The following is a 12,563-nucleotide window of genomic DNA, read 5'->3' as shown; positions in this document are numbered from 1 at the left end:
CCCTTAGCTCGATGGCAATGGTGAAGCAAGGGAAATGCCATGTCATTAATTCCATTAAGTGCAATGGGATGCTACACAATACAGTGGAGGTTTCCTGTGTATGACAGTGGGACTTTGTCTCTACAAGAGCTAAGCAGTAGTTACTACTATCAATAACGTCGGTATCAATGTTTCAGCAACAGGTAAAATAGTGAAGACCGGTTAAGTCCTTCGGAACTTGGCCAGCTTGATTGTTGATGGTGCTATTGAGCCACTCTTGGTGATAGACTTCAAATTCCCCGCCCAGAACACATTTAGTGACCTTGCTACTTTCAGTGCATCTTTCAAGTGTTCCTCAACAGAATACTGATTCATCTCTGAGGAGGATGGGAGATGTTTGACCTGATGCCATGTTGAGAACTCCCAGACCCACTCCATTCTAATTGTATGGTACTACCCCATCCCCACAGTAGGTCTGTCCTAGTATTGGGACACAACATAACTAGGATTATGATGGAGAGGCTTCAAAACTGGTTTATAGGTATAAATCTGTGAATATGAAAGTTGTTTGACCAGTTTATGGTTCATCAATCCCAATTCAAACACCCTTCCCCAGATATTAACAAAGAGGACTTTATATGGGTTGAGATGTGACATTGCCATGTTCAAATGTGGAGCCTTGGTCGATGCTCCAATTTTAATCGTATTTAGTTTAAACATACAAGTTGATTCAGCTGAATGGTTTATTAGATTATTTCACAGGGTAGTTAAGCAAATCAACCAGATTGTTGTGGTCAGGAGTCATGAACAGGTCAGACTGAGTAAGACAACAGATGTCCTTCTTCTGAACAACGTCAATGAACCAGATAGGTTTTTACAACAATCTCATGGTCACCAAGACCCTCACTAGATTTTTTTTAGAATTCCAAATTATTTATTAAACTCAGTATATATTCACCAGGTGCTGTGGTGAAATTAAAACTCATAATTCTAGACTATTTGGCAAGGCCTACAGATTACTAGTCTGGAAATTTAATTGCAACACCACCATTCGCACCATTTCAAATAAAATAAGACAGTCCTGACATTTATCTGTTACATAAGGCAATTTAACCATTTTTTCCAAAAGGGAGGGGCTACTCTTAATCCAGTTTTAAGAGCAATGGAGTTGATTGGATGAGCTCAGTTTGACACTGACTACTGACTGGGTACAAAATGACATGACTGCTGCTTACCTCTGGGAACTTTGGATGGGTTTTGTTTAGTGCATGAGAGCTTGCATTGACTGCATGAGCCAGTTCTTGCTCCAGGAGGCTGTGGGTCTTGGCTGCCTCACAGATTCTGAAAGTCATTAATGAAAGAAAGCTTCAGGAATGCAACAACTGCAACTAGTGGAATAATGGAACAAATGAAATAATAAGGCGTGCTAGAGAAACCACCTCCCAGCCAGAACTCAATCCCAAAGGCTTTACTGAGCATATTGATAGAAAATTTAACTTCCCTGCACCAACATGAAGGTGAGAACATATGGATAATGCTGTTTCAAGGCAGGAGGGATAATTGAGTAATTCCACTATCAATCAAATTTGTTGACTGTATTCCTCTACGTAACTTTAGATTGAATTGAGGCACATAATACATGGACAATTATCCTCTGCTCACTGCACCTTCCTGATGAATTTACCTTGTTTTTAATAGAGGAAAGAAAGAGTTTCAGGGGGAGAATTTCAGAGAATGGGACCTAGATAGCTGAAGGTATAGATCCTAACAGTGCAGTGATTAAAATCAGATGTATGAGAAGCCAAAAGTACAGGAACATAGAGATTTCAGACACTTGTAAGGCTGGTAGAAGTTTCAGAACTGAGAAGTAGAGCCCCGGAAGGATTTGGACACAAGGATGGGAATTTAAACATAGCATTTCAGGGTCCAAAGCCAAGGAGGGCCAATGAATGCAGGTGTGATAAAGAGGATGGGACAATCAAGGGTTCAGTCAGCAGACTTTGAGAAGTGCAAATTTACAGAATGATCAGGTTGGAAGGTCAGTCAGAATGACAGTGGAAATGTTGAGTCTGCTGTTTCAGAAGCATGGATGGGTTTCAGTAAATGGACTGAAACAAGTGAAGGTATGGAGCCAGGACAAATGAGATGTTACTCTCCCCTGGAGCTTGATAGGTTAATTTTCCTCTTTCTTTTGGAGAGGGAGGAGGGTTGAGAGTCTCCAGCGAGTCACCTTCAAGTACCTGACAGCTAGCTAAGAGCATGGGATATCCAGACAGAACAATTAAGTGAGAAGAAAATGCACTCCACAAATGCACATTCACCAGCCTCTGCACCAACACCATAACACAAGTCACTGGGGGGTTCAGGCTGTGATGCTGGTTACATGGCTGAAGCAACCATTGCATGCCACGCCCCTGCACGTAACAACTAGACTATCACTCCAGGGAAAATTCACCAGTTCTGGACATTCAATGACATATGTTGCCAGGAAGGGAATGCGCTTCAGAAATAAGGCACCAGCACTCCAACCCCAGCTTCCTGACCCAGATTGTCTGCAGAACCCATGCTGTTATTCAAAGAAGAGAAAGGGGGTGCTTGCTGGTGTCCAAGACAAAATTCATCCCTCGCTCTCCATCATTAAAACAGGATATTTGTCGGACTCACTTGTGAGATCCTGCTGGGTACAAATTACCACTGTTTCTCTCTCATACAATAGTGACTGGCTGCCAGTCTTTGAGGACAGCATAAGTACAAGTCTTTCTCTCACCTGGGGCTGAGGAGATGAGATTGCTGCATTTATCCTAAAATGTGGTGGACCATTTAATCATAGCACTGACCCCGCCAACCCAGACCTTCCCCGGTTTTACACACACACACGCGCACACACACACACACACACACACACACACACACACACCTTTTAATGCCTTACTTTTAACCTTCAAGCACCCTGATGAAGCTTGCACAGCATCAGGACACCAGGACGCTTGGTCTTAGCGCACTGCCTTAGTACCTTGCCCCACAGCCGTGCTGGAATGAGAAGCTGTGACCAGCAGCATACCTTGTGATGAGCTCCTCAGCTGCCTGGGCACAGAGCTGCAGCTGGGTGACTTCCTCCTCAGTGGCCAGGTCGACCGACTGCTGTGGGTACAGGTGGGGCCGGAGCGCTGGCCTGCAGGAGTCATACCGCAGTTTGTCTTCCCAAGATTTCAAGGTGCTCTCAAATGCCTGTAAAAGGTGGTGAATAGCGAAAGCTGTGGCAATGGATTGACAAGGACACATCTGTGTTGTGTGATTCAATGGATCGTATTGGCTCAAAATTTGCTGGAGCAAGACATCTTTTCTCTCCCTCTTCAGTTCAAAGAAAAAACTTCCCTGCAATTCACTGGAAGTGCAAATAAGACATTACTTTCTGGTCAAAGAGGTTTATCGCTAACAGAGGAGAATGACTCTCCTCATTAAAGCCATACTTAAGCTGTTAATTACCAGTCCCAATTTTCTTTAGCAGTTTAATGGCCAATATGCCAACTTTACACAGGTCAGGAGGTCAAGATGCCGCTTGCATGGCTGAACAGCAGAGCATTGTAAATCATCCCGCACCCCAAAGACGCGGGGGTTGACAAATTAATTGATCACTGTAAATTGCCCCTAGTATATAGGTGAGTGGTAGAATCTGGGGGGAGTTGATGGAAAAAATAAAAAAAATGGGATTAATGTAGGATCAGTGTAAATGGTTGGTTGATGGTCAGCACAGACTCAGTGAACCGAAGGGCCTGTTTCCTTGCTGTATCCCTCTATATCTATATCTAGATATCTAGAGTCCATCCACAATATTCCTTCACTGCTTGCCCGGACTTGTTCTTTCACTGAATCATTTCTCCTTGCATTGGCAAACTTTTCCTTTGACTCTACTCTCTTCCTCTAAGGGAAAAGAGTTGCCAGAGAAACACTATTTAACCCTTCACCTGATCACTGATGACAGCCATGGGCCTTTTACCCATTCTTGCTCAAGATGGAAAAAATTTTCTTCCAATTTGCTCCCCTCCTCATCTTCAAATGAACCCATCTCTGGCACGGGCTTTACCACCGTAGTACGCCATATCTCAAATAATGATGAGTCAGAGTACAGGAAGGAGATAGAGAGCTCAGTGACATGGTGTCATGACAACAACCTTTCCCTCAATGTCAGCAAAACAAAAGAGCTGGACATTGACTTCAAGAAAGGGGGTGGTGTACATGCACCTGTCCACATCAATGGTGCTGAGGTCGAGAGGGTTGAGAGCTTCAAGTTCCTTAGAATGAACATCACAATGGCCTGTCCTGGTCCAACCACATAGGCTCAATGGCCAAGAAAGCTCATCAGGTCCTCTGCTTCCTCAGGAGGCTAAAGAAATTTGGCATGTCCCCTTTGACACTCACCAACTTTTATCGATGCACTACAGAAAGCATCCTATCTGGATGCATCACAGCTTGGTATGGCAACTGCTCTGCCCAGGACCACAAGAAACTGCAGAGAGTCATGGATGCAGCCCAGCATATCACGGAAACCAGCCTCCCCTCCATGGACTCTATCTATACCTCTCGCTGTCTTGGTGAAGCAGCCAGCATAATCAAAGACCCCACCCACCTGGGTCATTCTCTCTTCTCCCCTCTCCCATCAGGCAGAAGATACAGGAGCCTGAGGGCATATACCACCAGGCTCAAGGACAGCTTCTATCCCACTGTGATAAGACTATTGCACGGTTCCCTTATAGGATGAGATGGACGCTTGACCTCACAATCTACCTTGTTATGACCTTGCATCTTATTGTCTACGTGCAATGCACTTCCCTGTAGCTGTGACACTTTCTGTATTCTGTTATTGTTTTTACCCTGTACTACCTCAATGCACTGTGTGATGAATTGATCTGTATGAACGGTATGGAAGACAAGTTTTTCACTGTACCTCAGTACAAGTGACAATGATAATCCAATATCGATACCAACATGTTCACTGTTGATTACAAAATCAGTCTCTCAATTACTTTATTATAATACTACTCTGCCACATCATTGAATTTCCTTTCTTTCTGCATCCGTTTACTTTTTGCAAGACTTTCATTTCTGCCTCTTATTTAATTATAGGTATTTCATTTTCTCCCATCCACACCTGTATGTCCTGCGTTTTAACCAATTATCTGATAAATACTTAAAAACTTGTAAGCAGACTGCAAACACTTTGTGTACTCTAATGAAACAGAGCCCTTAAAGATGAACAACTTCAGTACACCCTGTTCAATAAAATCAATGAATAGAGTTCCTTGCAAAACCCTGAATAAATCATAGAATGAAAAAGCCAATCATTAAATCCGTATTGCTTCAGGAAGATAGTAGGATAAATCTGTCAAATCAACACTGCACACATAGACTCTTACATTCAAATTCCCAAGTAGCCCTTGAGAAACCACTCGGATCTCTTTTACTCGATCCCCCAGAATCAGATGTCCTTTTCATTTTATAAATACAAGTCCAATTTCTATTTTTCATTTACTTGTATATATAATTTGATATGGATAATTCTAAGATTCTTGCTACACTTTGACAGAAATTCCACTGTCCGATTCCCACAAGTTTCCAGCCATTTTGGTACATGCTTGGAACATAATGGGAAGGCCTGCCTGAACCTTTGATATACATTGACGGTGAATGGCCCACCCCATCAGATGCTTGGGTTTTGTAACCATTCCCCCACGAAATTATTTTGCCTATGCTAACATGTGTGATAAACTTTTCTCTTAGTCTCACAATCCTGTCCTTTCCCACAGTTCTCTAAATTTTTCATTTTCAAGTATTTATCTAATTGGAAAGATTATAGAATCTGCATTCACCACTCTTTTTAGCAAGGAATTCCAGTTCTTAATGAATCATGGCATTAAAAATAATTTATCCTCTTCTCCTGGTACCACTCTTCGAAATGTCTCGTGACCTGTGTATGTTTTAGTTATATTGAAAGTACAGGTTGAGAATCTCTCTTCCGGCATTCTGTGGTCCAGCAACTCCCGAGGTCTGGCATGTTTTGAGTCTGTACAGATCTACACTAATTCTAACTAAGATCTATACTAGTCTAATTAACCTACCAGTGCAACTTCTGCCATCTTAGCCGACAGCATTGCTGATTTACGAAAACTTCAGGTTACGGACAATTCTCGGAACCTTTATCCTTTATGTGACACGGGGAGTGTCTATACTCTCAAAAAACAGTTCTTCTGATTGGGGGATATGTCTGTGGTTTGATTTTCTGTGGTCTGGCACCAGTCAGGTCCCAAGGGTGCTGGACTAGAGAGTCTCAACCTGTACTGTATAAAGCTGCTATTGTGTAATTATATCTTCCTGTTAGTGGCGGCGCTATAAGTCTGCATAAGAACACAAGAAAACAGGAGCAGGAGTAGGCCACTTGGCCCCTCAAGCCTGCCCCACCATTCAATATGATCATAGCTGATCTGCCCCAAGCTTCTCTGTGCTAGTTTCCCACAGCCCTCAATTCCCTGATCTTTCAAACATTTATCTATCTCCTCTTTAAACACCCCCAGAGATCCAGCCTCCACACCCCTCTAGAGATTCACCACCCTCTGCAAGAAGAGATTCCTGCACACCTCCGTTTTAAATGACAGTCCCATTTTCTTGTAACTGCATCCTCTCATTCGAGACTCTCCCACTAGTGGAAACATCTCAACAACCCCCCTGTCATAACCCTGCAGGATCTTAAAAATTCCAATAACATCTTCTAAATGCCATCATATACAGATCCATCATCTTCACCTGCTCAGGATAGGACAATTCTTTCATCCCCTTGACCCTAGGTCCCAGGATGTCTGTAAACTAATTCTTGTCCAACCGATTCTAATTCAGTGCCCCCAAGCTTCTGTTCTTTTTCCATTTGTCCAACTGAAAGAGTACCTTATTATTGCTCTAAATATGTAAATCATATAAAGTCAAAGACAAAATATTTGACTTCATGATAGGAACTCTATTGCCCTGGAATGCACTATTCCAATTGTCCACTAACCGCTGGCCCAAATTTCACCTGAAAACTCCATGGGTAACATCACGACTATAAAGCACCTTCAATCCCATACTCTGCAATGTATAATTGGATGCAAAATGATGTCTAGTGATTTAGAAATAAATTTTCTTGTGTACTTACTCGGTCTCTTGTCAGCATCTGTGCTCTATTTTTGTGCACGATTTTGATAACTCCAGGTGGTTGGATCCATGCCTCTCCATCTACCTGTACTGGCACGCCCTCATCTCCCAGAATGGTGATCTTCACAGACCGACACTGCAGAAGATGAGACCACTTTAACCTCAGTGTTTATAAACAACTGAATAAGAACTTTAATCAAGAACAAACAAGAATCACTATATAATATGAACTTATGAAGAGAAGAAAATAAAAAATAATCAGCTTTAATATTGGAGCATATGGATCCTGATGAGAAAAAGGGAGGCTATTATAGTCTGAGATTCACAGATGCTTTCCAGATTAATTTTAAGTTGAATCCAACAAGAAAGTTTTGTTTAAATCAGGAGTGCATAAAATTTAGCCTGAACAATACTTCATCGCCAGATAAAGCTTAACCTCAAGATACTGTAGCTCAAAATGATATTTGAGATGTTGATCTGCTATGTTCCTTTCTTAGGAGAAAGAAAAACTGATTACAAAAATCGAGCTTTGAAAAGAGAAACTGAAAAAAAAAGACTCAGTGGGCCAGGCAGCATCTGTGGAAAGTGAAACAGAGTTCATGTTTCAAGTCAATGACCTTCACTACGGTTTTGTGATTGCTGAAACTTTCAAGGGAAAGCAATTAAATTCAGAGTGGCAGAGAACTAAAGATTGCAATGAATATGAACCTCATGATGTGGAAGGTCCTGGATAACTTGTGTCCTTGGTTTGACCCTGTTGTGATTACGTTCAGGGTCTCTGAGCTTGACGAGCAGCTGTTGGTGTTTACATTACATTTAGGAGGTTGAAAAGTCTCTGGAATACACAACCTAGGGTGTGATTACTCTGTCGACAGAGATTTGTGAGGAAGAAACAGGAAAAGCAAAACGATTTCTGGAACAAGCTAAATGGACAAGGGTGTTGAGTGTTGAAACTAACTACTGTAATAATGACAAGTGCAAACGTGAGCAAGTTAGAGTCATTGAGTAATACAGCATGGAAACAGGCCCTTTGGCCCAACTCGTCCATGCCACCCATGGTGCTCTCCAGGCTGGTCCCACTTGCCCCTGTTTGACCCATATCCCTCTAAACCCCTCCTATCCATGTACCTGTACAAATATCTTGCGAATAATTGAACCCAGGAACAAGCAGTTGCCAATGGGAAGTGAAGAAAAGTAGTATTAGTAGGGGATTCTGCAATCAGTGGAATATTCAGGTACATCAACAGATGCTAAGAATGTGCTGCCTCATAGCTAGCTTAGTTACACTGCCACAAGGCAAGAAGCAGTGATTTTAGAAAGGAAAGGAAAACAGCCAGATTATGACAAGGAGCTCTCATGCAGTATAAATACTGGTAGTGATGAGCTGGGCTGAATGGTCTGCTTTTGTATGCACATTCTATGTGAGTCATGATTCACGTTTATCTTACAGGGAAATGCATTGCTATGAGACTTAAATTAAACCTGATTACACTGAAGGATCTACAGGCAATGATTTTAATATTATTTCCAATGTCACAAGCTCAGCAGTAGATGAATTATAAAAGCCAAGTAAATGGGTGGGCAGAAAGGGCTCAGACTACTTGACACTTGAACAATTCTGACTGGGAGAAGCTTTGTTGAACAAGGCTGGGATCACTGACCTGGAAAAAAAAAGGACCAAGCAGTGAAGGGAAGCAGAGAGAGCAAAATTATGAAACAGAAAATGTAGGAAAGAACTGGTAAAAATAGATTGGGGAAGTGAAATAAAATGAGCAATAAAGGGGTTTGTAATGGATAAGTTACACTGAGTGGTTAAAATGTGGATCTTTCAACTGCAAGGAATAATTGAAGGAAGCAGTCTGGATACTTTAGATGGAAAGCTGGAGAAGGAGGAACAGAGCATTTATAAGGTAAAATGAAAAAAGGTGAAGGAGGTTTACATGGAACATAAACACTGGCACTGATTTGTTAGACTGATGCATTACTTCAGAGTAAATTCTGTGAATCCATATATTGAGTTCAATCGAAGAGTCAGGTTTGTATAAAAGTCTGTATAAAAGGCTTGTCTGGAATTACCACTATATATCCTTCAAACTGCCCTCCTGTAGTCGCTACTGCACATCTGAAGCATCACTACACTGTATTGTATTTTCACTCTATGGTATAATTTTATGTATAACTTATATTCTGTGTGTTGTGTGTACCTATGTGCCTGTGATGCTGCTGCAGGTAAGCTTTCCATTGTACTGTACCTCACCGTACTTGTGCACATGACAATAAATTCAAGTTGACTTGACTTGAGATGATGTAGAAGCCCAAAACCAGGAGCTGGAATGGCGAGTCTGTCACCAGGTGGGCTGTGGCTAACTTGATGCTTACTTTTTTTTACACCTAGTGGAGCATCTAGATATTAGAGGAAACGTTGAAGAGAGGATGAAGCATAGGTGACCCAGCATATAACCAGTATTGCATCTCAAGGGCAGATTTTACAAAGTTGCCTATTGTCTGATGTCAGAGGGGCAATGTTAGATGGGACTACCAGCATAGATTGTTTGGTTGGTGGGTTGAAATACATAGTTTCAATGTGTGCGAATATTTTCAAATGAATAAAAAAAGGAAAATCTTGAGTTTCTTTCCTGCCTTTATATTTGGTGATCTCTTAGTAAAGGGATTAACTTTAAGTCAAGGTACAAACGGCCCAGTGTAACATCTTAATGCAAAATCTGTGGGATGTCTCTATTAAATGATGATGTCGAGCTGTTGTTGCACCTGTTGGAAAGAAATGGGAACTGCCTATTTGTGGCTTCATTCTCCATCCTTTGCAATAGTGGGTCACCAGTCACATCAACAATCAGGACCACATCCAGAGGAAATAGACACTTTCTTGATACCATATAGGGAATGAAATGATCTGTTTAGTATTTGTAACAGCAGTATAAATGTGCTCAAGGGGTTACAATTTCATTGCATAAAGCAAGTGGAACAATTCATCTTACATTTTACATCAATCTGGCAGTGGTACCTATGATAAAGACCACACTTAGTTAAAAGGAATGAGATTGCTGAAGGACCTGTTTCTACGACTCTATGTGAAACTATCTTCTAGGTAAATACACTGATACTAATAAGGAGTAAGAAAGAACTGAGGTACAAGTGTGAACTAGGCAGAGAGGACTGAATGAGAAGCCCATGTTTCCATAAATCCATGCAAAAGTTCTAAACGTACATTCTTTACATCACAGCAGATAAACCATACTATTTGGAAATTACCTAACAATTATTTTGAAACACCCAAGTATCTTCAAACTAATGAACCTACCTGAGCTATTCTGTGATGTTGAAGCTTGATGACTCTTGATACTGCCATCTGCATACTTCCAAATACAGCTACAACTTCCAAGATCTTGTCATCAAATGAGGGAGCGCCAAAGATCTAAAAGAACACAGAATTCACAACTCTGAGAAGGACAGAACAGCTGTGTAACTAAATACAACAGTAATTACATCTTTTACTGATGGAACAGCCTTTTGACAGGAAATGTAAAGTTACTGTGAAAAATTGTTCTCCAATCTCAATTTGTGCTTGGAGGGCAAGCCCAGTTTGTGGTTCCAAGCTATTTATTGTCCATTTGAGTGAAGCTCTGAATTTCAGGGAAAAGTCATTGGAACCATCCTTACACATAATCAGAGATTGAAAAGAGGATAATGGCAAGACTGGTGGATGAACAAAAGAGGGTTTTAAACTCCAAAATAAAAATAGTGATTGCTGGAGGTACTCAGCAGGTCAGACAGCATCTGTGGAGAGAGAATCAGAGTTAATGTTTCAAGTCGATGCCATTTCAGAAAATGATTCTCTTCACAGATGCTACTTGACCTGCACCATTTACTGTTTTTATTTCAGATATCCAGGATGTGAAGTTTTCTTACTTTTAAATTACAGTCTTGTAGTTCTTGGGTTATGTATTGGTTATATCAGTAAAATAAATTTTCAGCTTCAGAAGCTCTTTTGACAACATAATATTTCACAGGGTAAAAAACAGATCAAAAGCAATAGAACAACAGTGTTGAGAGAGCAGATAACAATTTTAATATCACAATAGATGGGAAGAAGAGAATAATGCCTGCTGATTTTATATGACTGGGCCATGCAAGTGAAGGTTCTCATTTACAATGTTTCCAACTAAGGTGTCAACTGAAGCGAGAGATCCACCTGGTGAGGGAAGCAGGGAAAGTGGTGCAATAACTGATGCATTCCCTGCTGTCTTTTTTGTTGAGCTTGCAGCTTTTGTTCAACTTCTAGAAACAACACTTAGGTAGCTCCAGAACAGATAGACATGTGCAGAATTGTGTGCTGTGTGCAAGAAGCTGGGAACATAGCCTCAGCAACCTCGGCTCCTGCTCCCTGGTGCCCAAGGTGGAGAGCAGCAATAGTGAGTGAATAAGCGATGGTAAGGCACAGGAAATTTAGGGAGGCAGGGAAGATTTATCTTACTAGTTTCAACGTCCAAAGTGGGAGGAATCTTGGAGGAGGACACGGTTTTAAGCTTTAAACTTACTCTTCAAGTTATAATTTTGAATTTCTGGAATGCAATTGGCTGGTGTATTTAGTGGAATGTAACTGTGTAGGTTTTCTCTGAGTAGCTCATGACCTGATACAATAGAACAGTTGGGTTTGGAAACCTGACTGGCCACAACACTGCTTAAAAAGCACATTATTTTGTCCAATGTTCCAGGCTCTCAATACAGAGCACAGTCCAAACCCCACACTCACTAGAATGACCTCCAGCACTGTGGTACCTAATGAGTCAGTTATGCAGTACGTGAAGCATTTTGGCAATATTCTAATCGGTGCTGAATACACCTGAATGCAGCTGATTTAGGACCAAATGAAGAGAGCACAAAAGCAAGGTCAGGGGTCAATTATTTTGTTTACTGACAGAGGATCTGTCTCTTCCTCACTCAACTTACATCATCCTCTTTTGTTCCGCCCCAGAAGTTAGTTCCTCCAGCATAGCTAGGGATGTTTAATACAGCAATCCCTTGGAGACTGGGTAGAGGAATGTACTGTCCATCACACTGTAACACAAAGAAAATTGGTTAAGAAAAATCGTATTTCGACTGTCAAATAGATATACCCACTTTTGTATTCTATTCAAATTAAGGTTGAGAGGAGTCCATGATAAAATGTTGCACAGGGCGTTATTCATGCCTCACTCTGAAACTGTAGTAAACAACACAGGGGTTACTGCAGCCCAGAATACAAAAAGACAGACATAGTGGGCAGACGCATGGTGATAAAACACGGCTAAGTTGTGTGAAATGAAAGCAAGCATAAAGAGGGCTAATGCAAATTAATTGGGAAAATGGGAAATCTGGTGAAACATGTACACAAATCCTTAGAG

At 41.3% G+C, this 12,563-nt stretch overlaps 1 protein-coding gene across 1 annotated transcript in view; it reads right to left on the bottom strand.

The window, feature by feature from the left end:
- dgkh (diacylglycerol kinase, eta) overlaps positions 1-12,563 on the bottom strand; it is a 395,761-nt gene that overhangs the window by 58,812 nt on the left and 324,386 nt on the right. The window contains exons 22-26 of the mRNA XM_052013887.1: positions 12,130-12,237; positions 10,481-10,594; positions 7,163-7,297; positions 3,041-3,207; positions 1,215-1,320 (exon numbers count right to left, since the gene is read on the bottom strand). Coding sequence (XP_051869847.1) covers positions 1,215-1,320; positions 3,041-3,207; positions 7,163-7,297; positions 10,481-10,594; positions 12,130-12,237 — 630 coding nt within the window. The remainder of the gene's footprint in view (positions 1-1,214; positions 1,321-3,040; positions 3,208-7,162; positions 7,298-10,480; positions 10,595-12,129; positions 12,238-12,563) is intronic.

The sequence above is a fragment of the Pristis pectinata genome, chromosome 4 (genome assembly GCF_009764475.1).
Source record: "Pristis pectinata isolate sPriPec2 chromosome 4, sPriPec2.1.pri, whole genome shotgun sequence".
Lineage (NCBI taxonomy): Eukaryota > Metazoa > Chordata > Chondrichthyes > Rhinopristiformes > Pristidae > Pristis > Pristis pectinata.
This window is presented reverse-complemented; position numbering and strand designations above follow the sequence as displayed.